The 21871-nt window shown below is 29.9% G+C and overlaps 1 protein-coding gene across 1 annotated transcript in view; it reads right to left on the bottom strand.

Moving 5' to 3' along the window:
• The window catches only part of LOC111680609 (myb-like protein Q), a 66507-nt gene that overhangs the window by 2106 nt on the left and 42530 nt on the right, over positions 1–21871 (bottom strand). The window contains exon 3 of the mRNA XM_046947913.1: positions 6379–6996. Coding sequence (XP_046803869.1) covers positions 6379–6897 — 519 coding nt within the window. The 5' untranslated portion in view covers positions 6898–6996. The remainder of the gene's footprint in view (positions 1–6378; positions 6997–21871) is intronic.

Genomic DNA, 21871 nt, shown 5'->3' with positions numbered 1-21871 from the left:
ACGACTTATATTTTCCCCTCTTTGGTTTGTGTTTAGAGTAAGTACTTACCACTTTAGCTGTATTGTTTGGAAGGTACGCGTTACTAGCCACAACTAACTGTATCAGTTAGAGAAACAATATTAAAACTTAAATGCTTTATGGAAAATTGGAGCAAATATTGTTTGAAAAAATCCATACAGACAATCAAACATATGGCGACACGTAAAAAAAAAGATTTTTTTTGACATGTTATTAAGTGATGTTGTCAGAGTGGGGGGAGGGGAGGGGAATACAATTTCTATGTATGAATGAAAACAAGGGCACGTGCTGTTTGTAACAAGAGTAAAAACCTGATGTTGGAAAAAGGTCAATTTTTTGGATTATGTTAAGATTTATAGTTTTCATACTTGTATTAGGTTTTATGATTTTAATAGAGATATTTATTACTGAGATTTTTTAAAGTTTCTTTTTAAAGTTACTGAGCTGTGTTAAGTTGTTGGTCGATTTTTAAAATTAATTAATATACAAGTTATAAGTTTGTTTGGTAACGGCTTTATAACAAGTTAACTTCCTTTAGTTCTGTTTTCTTTATTGGAAGTACATTCGCTCATTCGTAGTATTCAGTTAATTCTCTTTTATAATCTCCTAAGATATAATTTTTTTAACATCGTTCTCATTGCCTCTTTGTCGTAAGGTCTCTAATGTTTGTGTATAGCTTTCCAACGTATCCAGTATACATTGATGATGTGTCCTATAACCGAGTGAATTCGTTCGCCTTTAAGTACCTGATAACTGAACAACATAAACGACTGAACATATAATCATGATATTTAAACATTTGGTCATGTAAATCCACTAAGGAGGTATTTTCGAAATATTTAGGAAGTAAATTCGGTAACCAAATATCTCTTAAACTGAAATCGAATCAATAAAAACATAACGTGGTTGACTAATGAAATAGGCAGATATTGGTCTGTTACTTTTTCGAAATTCGACTATTTTTAAAGTATGCGGGAAAACTATATCTTGTTATTACTTGGAACTCACGTTTTCACCACATTCGCATCTTATTGAAAATCTACAAATATAAGTTTTGTACTTTTTGAGATTTCTTACTTATTTCTGGTACTTTTTAAAACTACCTTTTTCTACTTTGTGGTTTGTACATATAAATACTTATTAATGTATATTGCATTAGAATAATTTGGAATAAAATAAGTAAGAGTGCTACATTGGGCTGTACGAATATACGGACAGACGGACATGATTTAATCGACTCCGCTATTTATAAAAATCCAGGATTGGAGAATTATATTGTAGAAATAACAATCTTATATATAACATTCTCACAAAGGTGAAGTGTATAAAAAAGCCTTAACATGGGAATTTATATTAATGCAAACTCCTTGAGTCAATTTGAATTTAAATTCGGCAGATTGAGTTTTATGAATTTGTGCTTTTAGAAGCTTGAATTACAAGCCATGCTTAGGACTAAATATACATTTATATAAACTAGATTATTATAATAATTTGTCATCATCAAATAGTAACTCATTTATAGTATTTAAGTAAAAAATTGAGATTGAGGGTGTTCACATCCTCTATTGTTCTATCAAACATTTGCGGTCTTCTTCATAAACATTTATCAAAGGTTTATAAATAAAATTTCCATACGAAATTTGTTTTATAAACCTTTGATAAATGTAATCGAACAAGGTAGTTAAACATTTTTCTTCATTTTAATTCAGCGTCAATTGGAGAATATCTAGTAATTTTTTCAGAGCTTTGGTTGTTATAGTATAGTTATACCCTACACCACTTTAGTGGGGAGGGTATATTGGGTTTGTGCTGATGTTTGTAACGCACAATAATATTGGTCCTATACCCACCTTAAAGTAAACCAATCGGCTCAGAATCATTTTCTGAGTCGATTTAGCTATGTCCGTCCGTCTGTCCGTCCATGTAAACATCGTAATCAAACTACAAGCCTCAATTTTAAAGATAATTTAATGAAATTTGGTACATGATAAACATTATAATCAAACTCCAGGTCTCAATTTTGGAGATATTTCAATGAAATTTGGCACATGATCTTCTATTATACCTACTGAAAATAATTAACATCGGTTCATTATTTCACCTAGCCCCCATACAACTGAACACCCGAATAAAGCTTGTAAACCTTGTAATCAAACTACAGGTCGCAATTTTGGAGATAATTCAATGAAATTTTTCACATGACCTTTTATGGTACTGTAGACGAAGCCTATTGAAAATAGTTAACATCGGTCCATTATTTCACCTAGGCCCCATAGAACTGAACCTGCCAAATAGGGCTTTTACGTTCATAATTATGTTTAATATACTCGTATCTCGACAAAAAGCTGTAAAACCAAGATCTATACTAGTCTTGATAACCCTTATAATCTTTATAGTTATAGGACCTCATTTGACCCTAGCCCCTCTAAAAAGGTATTATATGGCCGGCCTCGCCCGACTATAACTTCTTACTTATTTTTTTTTTTTTTTTTTTTTTGAAATCACAAGCTCTGTTTAAGTCATTCACCCATTTTCTCTGCAATAGATAGTTGCTATCACATTTTTCACTTCTAGTTATGTGCCGATAATAAAACCAATAGTTTTTAAACTATTTTATTGTAATTTCAATTTATTTGCTTTCCCATTAACGATTTTATGTCTTTAAAGAGATCTAACTATGTTTATTTTTGTCTCAATTATGTATGTAATTTTCTACTTTATTTAGGACAAAGTAATACAATTAAATTCTTATATTTGTTATTTATTTTTCTTTTAAATTCAAATAGTGTCACAAACACACAAAAGAATTTAAAAAATTTCATTGCTAAAACAAAAGACTGAAGGCACAAGCTGGTTTGTTATTCCAAATGTGCTCTAATTTAAACTAATGTTTATAAATTGAAATATTTATTTAAGATTTTTTGTTTTTATTTAGACAGGAAACTAAACATTTAACATTGTTTTATTTAGTTGTTAAAAAAATTTAATTTTAATTAAAATTTAACAAAAAAAAAAAATGTTTCATTATATTCAATTCATCATTACGAAATAGAGAAAAAAATAACTTTAAAATAATAATGCTAATAACAAAAATGCTTTATTAAAGTAGTTTGCAATTATTGCCAAATAATTTAAATATATTTATAAACATTTTTAAACACTAAAGTTAAAATATATGTATTTTTTTTTACTACTTAAACTTTATACTAGTTTTATACAATTAAACTACAGGTGCTTTTTTTCCAAACTTGCCACAAAAATATTTAGTTTAATTTTTTTATATTTTGTTGAAAATACTTGCATAAATTTAATTTTCAAGTTATTTCGTTATTTTGTTTAGTTTGTATGTTTGTGTAACTGTAATAAACATACAAAAATTTGTATTATTTTGTTGTTTAATCATTATTGTTTCTAATTTAGAGGCTTCTGTTTAGAGTTGGTTGGTTTTTAGTTGGCTGCAGTTTTATTTGCTGCAGCAGGCTGTTTGGCTGGCAGTCGGTCTGTCACTCAGTCGGCCATTAAACCAACAGGCATTTGCTATTGTGTTACATATTTTTGTGGCTTAACACTTGTTATAGAGTCCATGTGACAAAAATATTAAAAAGACTTTAACATGAAATATATAAAATAATGTTTTGTGACTCTAGGAAATATACTATTTTAACTATATTAACAAGGTGTTATTTAAAAACGTGCTGGGGATTTTCGATAAGTTTGTTTTTTCCTACTATATTTAAAAACAAGTGTTATAGATAGTACAATTTAAAGACAAAGTATCAATTTCATATCAATAACATTGATATATTTAACAATTATTGTTATAAATGTTTTCAACACATCTACTACAACTCGTATACCAATTTCCAAATTTAAACTACAAAGTATTTAAAACATTTAACAGGTTCCTAAGTTTAGTCTACTATTTCTAAGCATTCTGCCATTTAAGTTAAATTAGCCAAAACCAAAAAACTCATTAATTTATTAAGCTCACGTGTAGCCATCTCATGAGTTGTTTTAGAAACTCACAGATGTTAAATTTAATAACATTAAATGCGTAAATAACAAAAAATTACACGCTTTTACTGTCAAGTGTCATACGCTTATTCAAAGCTAAAATATTCATATACGGCAAAAAAAAAACTACAGCATAAATCAACTGCAAACATCATACTGTGGCAGCCAGCAATCATGATATATTACCCTCATACAAATATACCAACAAAAAAAATTTCTCCCAAAATTAAGCTCTTTAAAAAAAGTAATTATATACATATGTGAGAATATACAAAATAACGAATGCATTTTTTTTGCTCAAATATTTTTAAATATTATTTTAAAATAAACACTTAAAAGCATAAAATGTGCGACGGTTGTTTAAGAATAAATTAAACAGGACCACATAAAATTTTGCAATAATTTAATTAAAAATTCAGGTTTTTGCTGTTTAAAATTGCATAAAAACTAAATTAAATTCAATTAGTTGGGTGCTATTAAACGAAATTTTAATCTGTATATAATTATTACAGGTTTGTGTTTTAAGTCTTTTGTTTGAATTATTGTACTTGAATCTAGTTTGTTAAATTTTAATAGTCGCCACGCGAGTTAGTTGAGGGTGTTTGATTACCTTCCTAGAGAGAGAGGAATTTTCACAAAACTAGTTCCGTGTATAGTTATTTAGATTTCTTTAAGGACTTATTCTAATTTAGAATTTAATTAATAAGCCTATAGTTACAATATAGAGTCTAGTCTATATTCTATTCTATAGTCTAGTCAATAGTCCAATCTATATTTTAGTCTTGAGTATAGTCTATAGGCAAGACTATAGTTAAGTTTATAGTCAAGACTATAGTTAAGTCTATAGTCTAGTCTATAGTCTCGTCTATAGTCCAGTCTATAGTCTAGTCTATAGTATAGTCTATAGTCTAGTCTATAGTCTAGTCTATAGTCTAGTCTATAGTCTAGTCTATTGTCTAGTCTATAGTCTAGTCTATAGTGTAGTCTATGGTCTAGTCTATAGTCTAGTCTATAGTCTAGTCTATAGTCTAGTCTACAGTCTAGTCTATAGTCTAGTCTATAGTCTAGTCTATAGTCTAGTCCATAGTCTAGTCTATAGTCTAGTCTATAGTCTAGTCTTTAGTCTAGTCTATAGTCTAGTCTATAGTCTAGTCTATAGTTTAGTCTATAGTCTAGTCTATAGTCTAGTCTATAGTCTAGTCTATAGTCTAGTCTACAGTCTAGTCTATAGTCTAGTCAATAGTCTAGTCATGTCTATAGTCTAGTCAATAGTCAAGTCTGTAGTGTAGCCTATATTTTAGTCTATATTCTAGTCTATAGTCTAGTCTATAGTCTAGTCTATAGTCTAGTCTATAGTCTAGTCTATAGTCTAGTCTATAGTCTAGTCTATAGTCTAGTCTATAGTCTAGTCTATAGTCTAGTCTATAGTCTAGTCTATAGTCTAGTCTATAGTCTAGTCTATAGTCTAGTCTATAGTCTAGTCTATAGTCTAGTCTATAGTCTAGTCTATAGTCTAGTCTATAGTCTAGTCTATAGTCTAGTCTATAGTCTAGTCTATAGTTTAGTCTATAGTCTAGTCTATAGTCTAGTCTATAGTCTAGTCTATAGTCTAGTCTATAGTCTAGTCTATAGTCTAGTCTATAGTCTAGTCTATAGTCTAGTCTATAGTCTAGTCTATAGTCTAGTCTATAGTCTAGTCTATAGTCTAGTCTATAGTCTAGTCTATAGTCTAGTCTATAGTCTAGTCTATAGTCTAGTCTATAGTCTAGTCTATAGTCTAGTCTATAGTCTAGTCTATAGTCTAGTCTATAGTCTAGTCTATAGTCTAGTCTATAGTCTAGTCTATAGTCTAGTCTATAGTCTAGTCTATAGTCTAGTCTATAGTCTAGTCTATAGTCTAGTCTATAGTCTAGTCTATTGTCTAGTCTATAGTCTAGTCTATAGTCTAGTCTATAGTCTAGTCTATAGTCTAGTCTATAGTCTAGTCTATAGTCTAGTCTATAGTCTAGTCTATAGTCTAGTCTATAGTCTAGTCTATAGTCTAGTCTATAGTCTAGTCTATAGTCTAGTCTATAGTCTAGTCTATAGTCTAGTCTATAGTCTAGTCTATAGTCTAGTCTATAGTCTAGTCTATAGTCTAGTCTATAGTCTAGTCTATAGTCTAGTCTATAGTCTAGTCTATAGTCTAGTCTTTAGTATAGTCTATACTCTAGTCTATAGTCTAGTCCATAGTCTAGTCTATACTCTAGTCTATAGTCTAGTCTGTAGTCTATAGAGATTAAAGGGACTATCCAATAAATATTTCCTGCAATTTCCACCCTTTCAGTTATTATGCTTAAACTTACCTCATAACCATGTAATGTTGGATCTGTTGTACTCGCAGAACTACCATCACTTAAACCACTAGCATCATTATGACTGTCACCGCCACTAGTACCTATACTAACATTTCCACCATTACCACCACCGCTACCACCACCATCATGTGTCATTGTTCGATTTGTGCTGGAAGTGTGTTGTTGTTGTTGATGTTGGTGTTGAGACGCATGATGAGGATGTGTATTATTACTGTGATGATGTTGCTGTTGTTGTGTCATTGAAAGCGGAGGTTGAGGCTGCTGTTGATGTTGTTGCTGTGTTTGTTGCTGCTGTTGCGTATGATGATGGTGATGATGATGTTGCTGCTGCTGTTGCTGCTGTTGATGATTATGATGACTATGATGTAAATTAACATTGACTCCTAGGCCAATACCCATATCGGGTGCTGTGACAAAATCGAAAAAATCTGTTTTCGATATATCCTCCGGACGAAAGGACTCACTAATATCCATGCCAGTGGATGACATTTCATCGGTGCCAATCATTTAGGCAGGTTCTAGGTGTTAGAGAAACACTATTATTTATTAAGTGTTGCAGGAGAATAATTTCTATTTAATTTATTTGTTTTTAAAGTTAAAGTACAGCTGCAAAAAACAGAGAGGGAGAATAAAATAAAATAAATTAATACATAAATTTCAACAAATATGTTAAAAATGTAAAAACAATTTTAAATACTTTATATAAGTCTGATAACCACTACTCTATATAATGGACATGCTGTCTATCACGTTTAAATATTTCTTTTTGTAGTTTTTTTCTCTTTTTTCTCCTACCAATGAGTCTTTAAGTGTTTTAAACACATATTCTGTATTTTATTTATTTGTGGTTCATGTACACTAAAGTATTTTATTTATAAGAAGAAAAAAAATTATACAAAATTTCAAAATAAAACTATAAATCTTATTGACAGAAAAGGGTGACAAAGTGTAAACACGATTTTGTAACCAAATCGCAAAAAAAAAAAAAAAAACAAGAGGAAAAAACTTTAAAACATTTCGCAGTAAATACCACAATGATTTGCATAGAATGCGATACAAGATTTGTACCAAAAAAAAAAAATACAAGACACAAGACAATTTTGAAATTTTGTCCTAAATTGTGTGTTTTTTTGTTTGTTTTGTTGTTCGGTCGTTTGGTTGATCTGCTGCTGCTAGTTTGTTATTGCTTTAAAAACCACTAAGTGTTTTAAACTACTCAATTTGAGTGACGTTTGTTGACCAAGTCCAGTGGCACACGAATTTAAAAAAAATAAGTTTGGAGGAAAAAACATACAAAAGTAATAAATAAACTAAAACACTAACAAAAACAAAAAAATAAAATCAAAAGAAAACTAAAAACAGAAGGCAGAAATCAATTTATCTAAATAAAACCAATATAACAGAAAAAAAAACAATATTAAGATTTCTTAACAAAAACGTCAGTCACATGGCAAGACGGACAAAAGTTTTTATATACCTTAAGATATCAAGAAAAGTGCAAAAACTGTTTTTAAACACATGTCAAATTGTTGCACTCTAACTGCACTATATGCCACTAAAACAAACACACTTTCAACACACACACACACATATGTACTTATGTACATATTCGTTCATTCATTCATTAAGACCATAAAAGACTATAATGTTTGATTTATAGAAAAAGGGGAAAAAATCCAGAAACTATATTCCAGCATTTTACACGCTTCGATCAGTTAGCTGGTGCTAATGCAGCTTAATGTGCTGTGTGCCATAGAGGACTAGGTTTTTTATTTTCCCTCTCCACTTTCCTAGTGTTTTACAATTTTGCAGTTTGACAATACGACTCTTTATATCTCTGTATTAATGAAAAAACTAAATCAACCTCTACCCATCACGATCTCTTGATATTTTTCTCCAGACTTACATATTTTTTCATGTATGCTTTTAAGTTATTTCTTATTACAAATTTTTTTTGTTTATTTTTTTTTGGTTCGCCTTTTGCTCTACGTAAGTTATTTCAATTATTTGGCGATTTTTATTTCGAATTCAATGTAATTGGATATTGTGTCTTGAAATCTGTCTTTCTTTAATGTTGCACTTCAATGTAGACACAAAAGATTTACAATGTCCATTATTACAGCTGTAATGCGGTAGTGAATAGAAGAGAGAAAATATTTATTTAATAAAAAAATAATGTTAATAATTGCTTAATATATTTAAATTAATTTAAGTAAGGTGTCTGAGACTGCTGCCATTTATTTGAGAAATAAATTATATTCTTTAATTTATTAGTTGTAATTGTAAAACAATTAAAATTGTGGATTTTGTGAATATAACAGGTTTTGTTATATCGAAATTGGGTTTACGGGTTAATAATAGTGATCTTCTTTGAACAAATAATATGATTAAGGGACTTCAACATATTGGATTCTGGGGTACAAGTAATTGAACATATGCAAAAGCACAATATGAACTGAAACTTTGGACAAATAATTTCCAGAATGTGTCTTGAAATCATTGGGCGGCTCATGTACTGTGTGGACCAGGGTTGAAAGATGAGTTATTCAGATAGTTAGTTAGTTCTTTAGTTAGTTAGTTAGTTAGTTAGTTAGTTAGTTAGTTAGTTAGTTAGTTAGTTAGTTAGGTAGTTAGTTAGTTAGTTAGTTAGTTAGTTAGTTAGTTAGTTAGTTATTTAGTTAGTTAGTTAGTTAGTTAGTTAGTTAGTTAGTTAGTTATTTAGTTAGTTAGTTAGTTATTTAGTTAGTTAGTTAGTTAGTTAGTTAGTTAGTTAGTTAGTTAGTTAGTTAGTTAGTTAGTTAGTTAGTTAGTTAGTTAGTTAGTTAGTTAGTTAGTTAGTTAGGTAGTTAGGTAGTTAGTTAGTTAGTTTGTGTTTTATGTAATTAGTTACTTAGTTAGTTAGTTAGTTAGTAATTTAGTTGGTTGGTTAGTTAGTGTTAGTTAGTTAGTTAGATAGTTAGTTAGTTAGTTAGTTAGTAATTTAGTTGGTTGGTTAGTTAGTGTTAGTTAGTTAGTTAGTTAGTTAGTAAGTTAGTAAGTTAGTAAGTTAGTAAGTTAGTAAGTTAGTAAGTTAGTAAGTTAGTAAGTTAGTAAGTTAGTAAGTTAGTAAGTTAGTAAGTTAGTAAGTTAGTAAGTTAGTAAGTTAGTAAGTTAGTTAGTTAGTTAGTTAGTTAGTTAGTTAGTTAGTTAGTTAGTTAGTTAGTTAGTTAGTTAGTTAGTTAGTTAGTTAGTTAGTAAGTTAGTTAGTTAGTTAGATAGTTAGTGTTAGTTAGATAGTTAGTTAGTTAGTTAGTTAGTTAGTTAGTTAGTTAGTTAGTTAGTTAGTTAGTTAGTTAGTTAGTTAGTTAGTTAATTAGTTTGTTAGTTAGTAAGTTAGTTAGTTCGTTCGTTAGTAAGTTTGTTATCCTTACAACACTTCGTTCTTGATATAAATTCCTTCTTGATCAACATTGCCACGTCACGTCGACATTACATACGTTCATACGACATTACGTATCTTGCAACAAAAAAAGCTAAGAGTAACTGCGTCTACAAAACTGAGTTTCCAAAGTTACCAAATCCATTATAATTTTAATATAAAATCTTAATTAACAACTCTTCATCGTCCACATAAACAACAAATCTGATAATAGAAACAATCAATGACTGAAAAAAAACTCATTTGTTTTTATCAACACAATTTTTAGTTGCCACAACGACGAATACGACGAAATGATAGAAAACATTTGTTTTGATGCATGTACAACACGAGTGAAAAAGTAGCAAATTTGAAATTTATTTTATTTTTATTTCAAACAAATCTCAACATGATGATGTTTCTGTATTTTGACTATTTTTTTTATTCATGGTGTTTTCTTCTCTGCAACAAACAACAAAACAGCAACAACTAATGATTATCATGATTTTGACAAAACGAATAAAAAAATGTTTTTACAAAAAGTAATAGAAGAAAACAAGATAGTACAACAACGAGTAGACAACAAAAAAACATGTAGTTAGTTATTTTGGTCAAAATAAACTTGTACACAGCAGAGAAACACAATTAAATAAAGGAAACAATATTTGAAAAAAAAACAGCACCCACTTACAGGGAGAGTTGGTGGCTAAAACCAAAGATGGCTATGGCTTAGCGTTTGATGATGATGATGATGATGTAGCACCCACAAGCAAGGCCATTGCAAAAAAGCAAGATGTTTCTTTTGTATACAACTATGACAACCAGGCTTTCTATGGAGGCATATTAGATATAGAAAGAAAACATTACTACTGTGTTTAGAGATTTATTTTTTATACAAATTTTATTCCATTTTGTTAAACATTATAAGCCATCGTATGCTGCAGGCGTTTAATAAGTTTTGTAATAAAGTTTTTCTTATACCGATAGATGTCACAACTGTCGTAAGTGTATAAAATAATTTCAAGATTTTATTTATAATATGAAATACAGTATTTGTGAAATTTTAACATGAAGTAAATGTTTTCCAAAATTTGTGAGGAATACTTTTACGAATCTAGTTAGAGGTATTATTTATCGTTCTTTTATAATCGATCATATACATACATATATACACACATTAAGAGAATTACATATCAAGATATGGGGGCTATATATTAAACTCAAATATTTATTTCATACAACATTCAACAACTTATTGTATCCGGAAGTCCCTGAATCAACAGCTACAAGGCAACTTTTGTAGGCAACAGATCGCCCAATACCGCGTTTTTGATTTTATGGTAAGATCCGGAGTTACAAAAAATATACAAAAAGATATGCCGATCCATGAACACAGACACAAAAATATCACTTCAGTATACAACCACGCTGATGAGATGGTCTCTGTTGATTCGCAACACTTTCGTGATATGAACGTAATCGGTTGACCGAAATACGATTTCCTTATACTACTGTGGCAGATATGGTATAAACAGAGTAAACCAGCAACAAACTCGGCCAAGGTGGCAAAAGAGCCACCACATGCAATCTTCAATAACATCTTCAATAACTGTGACAAGACAAAGTTCAAAACTTTGCCCTGTGGGATACCGGTTCTCATAGTACCAGATTTATTTGTCAATTATATATATAACCCATATGATAGAATATATATATAATGACAAGATCCTAGAATATCTGTTATTGATGTGTATGCTGATGTCTGAACATTACATAAGTAGTCGGTTTACAATGAAATCCTTTTCAGTAGAAGTTATGATTCACTTTTACTGAAAAGTATTTCATTGTAGAGATATTTATGCAATTTTAATATATCTATTATTAGTATTTCTAAAGATTTACTATACCCAAAATAATGCACATTTCACATAATATCCTAAGGCTTAATACTTATATTTCCCATTTATTTATGCAAATACTATTAATCAAGAATTTCAATTTCTAAACATTATGACACGTTTTTTCTTGCAAGTCTCTTTTTTTGTTGTTGTTGTTGTATTGTTGAGGCGACAGGTGATTTAGTTTAACCATCAGTTTCATCTTTCATGTTCATTTCTTCAAAATTTAATTGCAGTTAATATTTAAAATAAATAAACAAAAAGATGAAAAAAAAAAAACTTAAGAAAATAAACCTCCAAATGATTGCTTTCATAATGTTACGGCAGAGACTACTAACCAATGATTAAATTGTTGGCAAAATACAAACCAAAAGACGAGATGACACAAGTTATAATAATATTTTTTTGTATTAAATGTACAGAAACAAAGAAAGAGAAACAAAAATCATTATAATCATTTTCATTTGTGTTCTTTTTTTGTTGTTGTTGTCAGACTAACTAACTGACTTGCTGGCTGGTGTGTTTTATTTTGTTTTTGGTTTGTAACCAATTTAATTTGATTAATGACAATTTTAAGTTGTCGACGCCAGGTGAAGACCTGTGGTTAGAAATTAATGTCGCTGATTTTAATGAATGAAGACAAAAATAGACAAGTCATATATTTATATCAACGCCACATTTAACATGAGTTAGCTGTTTAGGTTTAATTTCCATTTTTTCTTAATTAATAAACTAAAGCATAGAAAATGTAGTATTTCATGGAGGTTTAGACAATAATTTGTTTGAATGAGTAACATGTAAATTGTAGTTGAATTAAAAGGGCTACTAGTTGTTAAAATGTTACAGCTAACTGACTTACTAATTGACTAACTAACTAAATAACTAACTAACTAACTAACTAACTAACTAACTAACTAACTAACTAACTAACTAACTAACTAACTAACTACCTAACTAACGAACGAACTAACCAACTAACTATTTAGCAAAGTTTTCCTAAGTTCGAACCAAAAAACTTTATAATCTGGTACCACGGAGACCAATAGACCACAGAACGGAGCTTCGAACTTTATACTTTTATTGGAGCGATACTAGTTGTTAAAATGTTACAGCTAACTGACTAACTAATTGACTAACTAACTAACTAAATAACTAACTAACTAACTAACTAACTAACTAACTACCTAACTTACTACCTAACTAACTAACGAACTAACTAACTAACTAACTAACTAACTAACTAACTAACTAACTAACTAACTAACTAATATTTTAAGCTTTAAAGATTGTACACACCATTGAAATAATAAACCAAATATTTAATTACTTTTTCTAACACGGAAGAAACATATGTTTTCCTTATATCATCTTATAAATGTCTTAGAAAAGTGCTAAGTATTAGACATTTTAATATCTTTATTACAAAATAAGGTAGATTAAAATGAAATTTAAACTAACTAACTAACTAACTATTTAGCAAAGTTTTCCTAAGTTCGAACCAAAAAACTTTATAATCTGGTACCACGGAGACCAATAGACCACAGAACGGAGCTTCGAACTTTATACTTTTATTGGACCGATATCTCCTGGTTGCATGAGGAGGTTACGCTATAAAATGAAAAACGCGGAAAGTAAATGCTAACTAACTAAGAAACTAACTAACTTACTAACTAACTAACTAACTAACTAACTAACTAACTAACTAACTAACTAACTAAATAACTAACTAACTAACTAACTAACTAACTAAGTAACTAACTTACTAACTAACTAACTAACTAACTAACTAACTAACTAACTAACTAACTAACTAACTAACTAACTAACTAACTAACTAACTAACTAACTAACTAACTAACTATTTAGCAAAGTTTTCCTAAGTTCGAACCAAAAAACTTTATAATCTGGTACCACGGAGACCGATAGACCACAGGACGGAGTTTCGAACATTTATACTTTTATTGGAGAGATACTTATCTCCTGGTTGCATGAGCAGGTTACGTTATAAACTGAAAAACGCGGAAAGTAAATGCTGAATAAATGATTGATGTACTTCGAAGTTTATGTTCCCTAAGAAATTTTTGACCAAAATAATAGAATACTATTTCATAAATTCAGATTTCGGCCAACACTTAAAATTACACATGAACCAGTTATTACAAAACTAATCCTATGAACACGCAGAGAAAAAACATGGTCGTGGTAACCATGTTCTAAGAGCTACATATTATGGTTTAAATTATGATTGTAGTCTAAATATATATGGTTATTGTAACAATTTTTAAATATAATATTAGGATTACATACAGTTCATGATCCAATGTGATCAAAATTTTTTTTAGAAATACATATGTATGGAAATCAAATTTATTTTAATTTCTAATCAGTAAAATTACAGTTTCAAATTTATACACATTTATAAATTCCATCAACATGAAAATGGTTACAGTAACAGCAATATTGTTTAAATAGAATTAAAATAATAATTATATATTCTTGATAACAGTATATTATTACAGTGAAAATAGTTTAGTTACTGTAACCATGTCGAACCATGTTTATACTCTGTGTGTACTAAATGAAAGGTAAAATAACTGCCTTTCCCAAAAACAGGAAAACAGGAAAATATACAAATAGGAAAAGAGGAAAAAAGAAAACATGTGAGGAAAACAAAAGTTAGACCCCCACCGCAGCCAAGCAGGATTCATGGCTCTTCAGGCGTATATATATTTACCGGTTCATGTGAGATCATCTTATCTGCGTAATTGTTTTTTCTTAAGCAACGGGACCAAAATGGTTACAGTTTGGATAGCTCGTGTCGGGTCAATGGTTATTAAATTACCATCCTTAAAGAAGACCTATACGGCATATATGTACCCTTTCTCACAAAAGAGAATAGCATCAAAATACTTTTGTTATACTGTCTTTTAAGAAAATAATTCAATCGGCAATTTACTAACACTTCAGTATTTCACTTACTTTTATCATAATTATTGTTGCAATTATACATATATTTTAAGCTTTAAAGATTGTACACTCCATTGAAATAATAAACCAAATATTTAATTACTTTTTCTAACACGGAAGAAACATATGTTTTCCTTATATCATCTTATAAATGTCTTAGAAAAGTGCTAAGTATTAGACATTTTAATATCTTTATTACACAATAAGGTAGATTAAAATGAAATTTAAGTTTTCTTACAGCTGTTTTTACAATTATAAAAAAACACTTTAGTTTATAAATTAAAAGTTTTCTTAAGCTAAACAAACAAAATTTATTGGGCTCATAATTAATACTTTTAACAAACTTTTATTAACACAACTATTATCGCTATTAATAAATAATGGTTTAAGCACTGTAAGGAAGAATTGCGTGCCAGCAGTAGCTGAAATTTTGAAATTTTATTTATTAAATTGGCAAAATATTTATATGAAGATTTATACAGAGAAGGTCAAAAAACTTTAGAAATTACAAATTAAAAACAATTATTATTTAATATGAACAGAAAAAGAAAAACACAAGATTCTATGACTGTGTCATAGCAATTTTAGCAAAACGTAACGAATCTATTTGCTTAAATGCAATGAAATTTTGTTTTAATAAATAATTGCTTAGAAGTTTATTGATTATCTTAACAAAACGGTTTTTTTTTTTTTAAATAATGCCAACAACAACAAAAACATATTGTAAAAGAAGTAAACAAACAAGTTTGTTGCTTAAGTCTTTCGTTTATTCATTGTTAAATCAAATCATTAATGTTTAAAGAAAATAGTTTTTTTTTTCTTTTACATACATAATTTTTTGGTTAAAAATGATTTTCAATTTGGTATTTCTGTTTTTTTTTGTTTTTGTTATAGCAATAGTTACCGTTATCTTTAGGTATTAGCATGAAAAATGAAAATATATATTGATTTTTTTTTTCCACTGCGCTACGATTACTTATGCTCAATAATCATTAAAGCTGATAAAAATCTGTATAAAATTTTTTCTATCATGAATAAATTTTGTCTTAAGAAAACGGCTTTATAAGTGAGCCATAAAGTGAAGAAGTAGAAAAAAATCTAAACGTCATCTAAGCACGTACGTCTGGCACAATTTTTTTCCGGTGACTTTTTTTAACAATTTTTTTATTTTTATAACAAAACACACTTGTCGTTTATTGTAATCATACTTTTATTAAGTTTTTTTTTTTTTTTCTATGTAAAATTTTATTTGTTGCATATGTTTTAGCTACTTGTTATATGGTTTTTGTAAATTAAAAGATTTTTTTTACATTTCTTAACTCTGGATAGTTTAAAAAAAAAAACATTACAATTACATTTACTTGAATCATATAAGCAATTTTCCATTAAAATGATTAGATTTAAATAAAGAAAATAAAAAAATCAACAAATAAATTAGTTGATTATTAAAAAATTATGTATATATCTAATGTGTTTGAACAAAATTTTTATATTTTTTTTTAATAAAACTATTTATATTTAGAGAAAATTTATAATTTATTTGTATTTGATTTGCTACAGCAAAAACTACACAACAAAAACTCGGTATTGACTTGTTCTTACATAACCACTTACTTTTAAGTGACTATCACTTACAGTCTGCACTACTTTGAAGTAAACTATAATAGCTTACATATAATATAGTTTTGTTTGAATATTCTACATACACCACTTATCTGTTAGTTAGTTTGAATTTCAAACTTTGGAAGGATCTATATTGAATCCGAATAAATTCACCTCTATTGGTTCTGTCTACCAGACTAGAATACTAATCACTCACCTACCTTTGAAAAACCATTATGAAGTGAGTAAGACAGCGAATAAGAAGACAAGTTTCGTATATTGTGTGAGATTTTTTCTTAAAAAAACAACTTTATTTATCTCCTTATTTGTAAGTACTTATATAAGTGGTGATTTGTCAGCCAGCGTGGTGAATACTTTCCGACAATGTCTATACCGCGTTAAAATAATGAGGTTAATGTGAAAAACATATTTCATTTTTGCAAAAGGAATTAATTAAAACAAAAATATCTTTGTAATGAGATTATTCGGTTTTTGACTTTATTGATCTTTTCAAAAACAGGGTGAACTAAAGGCGTCTAAAAACACTCCAAGGAACAAGCAGGTATATTGCGGACTTCGGTCTATCTGAACAGACTGTCGATAGTTTTAACGTGAGCACCTGCCGTGTCGGCCTTATCTCACGGTGGTCTTTTTCATCCACAGGGTAGACTTGAGAACGGTCTACCATCGCCCCTTTGTCTTCAATGAAGACTCAGGTGGCAATTTTTGCACATTGGCTATGACCGGTACCATGCACAAGTACTTTGCTGGAGTACTCGAGCTATCTAATCTCTTGCCAAAGTAGTCACGTTGTCAGACAACCACACTACTATGGCTCTGTTGATTCGGCAACAGCACCTAGAGACGTAACCGGTGGACCGAAGCACGATCCATCAATAAGCCGTAGACATCGTTCTTACTCACAGTGACACGCTGTGGCAAGTCTGATATGAACAGAGTAAACTCTGAACATATCTGGACAAGGAAGGAAAATTAATCGGTATCTCTTGTATATGATATCTTTCATCCATCATCATTCAACCCAGCACACATCTCATTTATTCGACACATTCATAGAGAAAAACATACGACACACTCATTTAGGTATACGGGTGGGGTAAGGCCGTATACCTCTACATTCATTCTATATCATATACAATTGACACCAACTCATTTCCAACGCTTAGTCCCACAGTCACCCCTCTGTGGGGTATCTGTTGATTTTCGGCAACAGCACCGAACTCTTATCCCGAAATATTGACCATTATCATGCATCATCCAACAGCCACTATGTGGATCCCGAAGGAACTTCAACCAACTGACCAGCCAGGACATAGTCCTGCGGGCAACTGGCCACCCGTAGTACTAGATTATGCGGTGCTCTGGTCAGACCTCTGGCAATCTATGCAAGGACTAAGCTAAGCGGTAGACTGAAACAACCAATTTTTCAGTCCCGGACAGACTGGAGGTATTGGGCTCTCTTTATACCCCGGGATTGCAATAACACCAAGGCGGAGGTCTTCGCCAAGGTAACATGCCCCCGGGGGGAGGTCTATCTGAACAGTTCTACTCCGTTGCGTAAATTTTGAGATGCATCAGACAAATCTCTTCCGTTTTTTAATTTCAAAGTGCAAATCCATCAAATAAGCCAAAAACAAATTCTGACTCAAAATGTGAAGTGTAATTCAGCAATTACACATAGACAAGATGAGGTACATTCATCACCATATAACCGAAGTCTTTCATACGACACATTAATTTTGGGTTGAGCTCCGAGGATCCCTGTCAAAAATGGATTCCCTTCAACTCTACTTGACTGTTTGAGCGCTGTGAACCACCACGATAACCAACCCATGATTCATACCAGTAAGTCTTTCACTTGACATAAAGTTCATGTAGAATTCTCACAACTCAACTCTCTCACAACTCCTTCATACAACACTGGTTGAACTCTACGTATTCCTATTAAAAACGGAGTCCTTTCGATTCTACTTGATTGTTCACGCGCAGTGAACTATCCCGAAAACTAACCCATGATGACTTTCATTTGACATCGAGTTGATAACGAATTCTTGACATTTAGCACCATCAACACTACTTGCCTGTAGTGAAACTAGGTGCCTGTGTTGTCTCTTTGGCACCAGTACCGAATTTATCCCGAAATATTGACTCTAATATTCATTTTTATTCTTTTCCTCCTGCCATTCCAATAACTGGTACTCTTTTCACAACGCGACCTAAATAACTTCCCCAGTTTATAGTCTAGGGAGACTAGCCACTGGATGACGGGACTATAACCTCTATATAACGGTATGCGGGTGGTTACGCTTTACGTATCCCTATCGAATCAGTGTCCCTTCGACTCTACTTGAATGTTAGCGCGCTCTAGTTTCACTTCTATATAAGGAGATTGCAATAACATCAAGATGAAGGCGATTGAACAAAATATATAACAAATACGTTATAGCTATGTTCGTTTGTTCATTAATCTGCCTGTTGAAATCAATATTTCGAAGACCCCAGATATCTTTGGCCTCTAAATCTTCAGTTTTTGTACTTGTGTATGAAAACACCATGGAAACAAAAAACTGCTATATTGTTATATGTTGTTCTCTTATATACACAAACATAATTATGTTGAAAACAACAACATAATTAATGTATAAAACAGTGGTGCTCAAACACATACTACCATAGTTTTATTTGTGTTGGTGAAGCAGAAGAGAGCAGAATTCAATTCAAAATAAAAGTATACTAATAAAATGACTACAAAAAATGAAGCATATGCTAACTGTCAAATATTTATTATGGATTTTGACAGAAAGCGTATATTAAAGTCTATATGTATAAAAATTACAATTCTCACATGTTCTCTTACATTAATTCGACTTTCTCAAAATTTTGTTGCTATATTTCTGTGTGAACAGACCTTTCTTCGACAAGTGCTGTTCAGCAACTGATTTGATTTTGTTTTTCAAGTTTAGAGCAAACCAAATGATATTGCTCATTATAAAAATAAGAAGAATTAAACCTATAGTGTATGTGTAACAACTTAGCGTTTGCAGAATTTTCTTACCCTATCACGCGTGCTAGGAAATGGCAATCTTGAGCTTCTCTGGTATAAAATCAAAGATGGAAAGAATTTATGAATAAAATTTTAACTTTTCTATAGAAAAATTAACAGAATAAATAAAAACTCGAGTTTATATCATCTCAAGGTGTTGGGTTAAAACAGAAGCAGCTCCCTTAGATACATATTCACAAACATTTGATGTTTACCTTTTACGTGTTGGCGTCTTATACAGGGGAGAGTGGAAAATTTTGGAAATCTCTATATAGAACTCTTTTGAAGTCCATTTCCTTTCTAATTTCTTCACTTATTTGTTATATAAAGTGAAAACTTCAAAAACATCATTAATTTATCAAATAGAACTATCAATATTTTATATTTTTCACTAAAATTTTAATTATAAAATTAGTAAAATTACTAGATACACATACAAAAAATTGAGCCTGAGAAAATATTTACGAAATACAACGCATTAGAAACATCACTCTTCAAACAAACAAAATAAAAACCAATTAAAGCGTAAAACTCAATAAAAAATTCTAAAAATTTTACCGCAAAAAATAACAGAAAACTAGAGTGAGATTCTTGATTTAATGATTTCAAATTAAAAATGTTACCAACTATTTAAATTCTCAAATACTTGGCAAGTAAAACATTTAAAGCAATTTGTTGGCTCTTAAGAAAAAAAAACAACAGCAAAACACTAATGAAAAACTTAAATCAACGAACATACATATAACACAATATTGCTTGAAATTTTATTAAAAAAAAAATTATTTGACTTTGAAATCAACAACAGCAACAACAACATCATCATTATTCTCATCATTAGAAAGACAAGACTTTGATGTGTATTTAAGTGTATTGAAAAGAAGGAAGGCACTGCAAAAAAAAATACGCCAGCATTAAAGTTAAATGAACAGACATCAACACCTGATAGCCAAAACATTTTTAACATTTCAAAAAAACAAAGCCGACCAGAAGCAAAATTTTAAACATTTAGCAAAGAGCACAAAAAAACAACAGCAAAAACCAAAAAAATACTACTAAGCTGACAGCAGAAGTAAAAAGTGGCAACAACAACATCCAACAAAATATCGACAGCTACATAGTTAAGAGGTATTAGACGCCAACAAGTAGTGTATAAAAATCACTATAAAAGATCAACAACAACAATATTCAACTAAACAAACTCTCTAACTCTAGTCCACTCTATGGACCCACCAAACAAAAAAAAAAAAAAAAAAAATATCATCTACAAACAAAAATTATTTATATATAAAGAAAAACGTTAAATGTAAATTTAACGTTGAGAATCTTTAGCCTTTTGCAACGAAACAAAAAAACGCATTTTCTAGCTAAATATACTATGGGACAGGAAATCTCAAAAAAAAAAGAAATTACTTAAACGGAAATAGATATTTTGTTGCTGTTTAAATATACAAAAAAAGGGGACAACTTTCGCAATAGAAATTTACCGGAAAGTGGAATATTTGCAAATCATTAATTTGTCTTTTGGGACATTTAAATAAAAATTGTTAGAAAAGAGTTATAATTCAATTAGAGTTCGCACACTTTTTTCTAAAAAGTTACAATAATATCCGGCTTATTTTTTAGATAAAGAAACAAATAATCTTGTGAAACAGTTTTTACAATTTAGTTCAAAAATTCAAGAAATCTAAAAAAACTGAACCGTCAATAACTGTTACAACAAAAACAAATAAATAAATAAACGATATACATATTTGTGAACTTTGACCTCCAATTATTACTTTACCCAATAATTCTTTAGAAAGCATTGCTTTAAACAACCAAATTTAATACAGATGTTGTAAAAAAAAAATAAACAACCTTCACTAACCCATAGTGCATTAAATAATAGAAATAAAGTGGAAAAGAAAAAACTAATGTAAATAAATGGAAAAAATACTTAAAAATCTCAACTATCAATACAAGTGTATGTAAATGCGTTTTTATAGCGGCTTCTTAAACAGCGACAAAAATACGTTGCATATTTCAAATTGTACATGATTTTGAAGCTCTTGTTACTTACGTTACGTTAACAGCTCAAACATAGTTGACGGTGTTAACACTCAAACATATACTCCACTTTAGAAATAAACCCAACGAACATAATGTTTTAAATAAACTGTGATACATAAGACTATTGAACATACAATGGACTAAACTATTATGTAGACTAGAAACTATACAATAGACTACACTATAGACAATACAAAATACTAGACTAGACTATAGACTAGACTATAATGTAAACTAGGGAATAGAATTGGACTAGATTATAGACTATACCGCAAACTAGACTTTAGACTATAGATTAGACTATAAGCTAGACTAGAGACTAGATTATAAACAAGGCTAGAGAATACTTTATATACTAGACTAGACTATAGCCTAGACTATAGACTAGACTATAGCCTAGACTATAGACTAGAGTATAGACTAGAATATAGACTAGACTATAGACTAGACTATAGACTAGACTATAGACTAGACTATAGACTAGACTATAGACTAGACTATAGA

The sequence above is a fragment of the Lucilia cuprina genome, chromosome 4 (genome assembly GCF_022045245.1).
Source record: "Lucilia cuprina isolate Lc7/37 chromosome 4, ASM2204524v1, whole genome shotgun sequence".
In the NCBI taxonomy this organism is placed as follows: Eukaryota; Metazoa; Arthropoda; class Insecta; order Diptera; family Calliphoridae; genus Lucilia; species Lucilia cuprina.
This window is presented reverse-complemented; position numbering and strand designations above follow the sequence as displayed.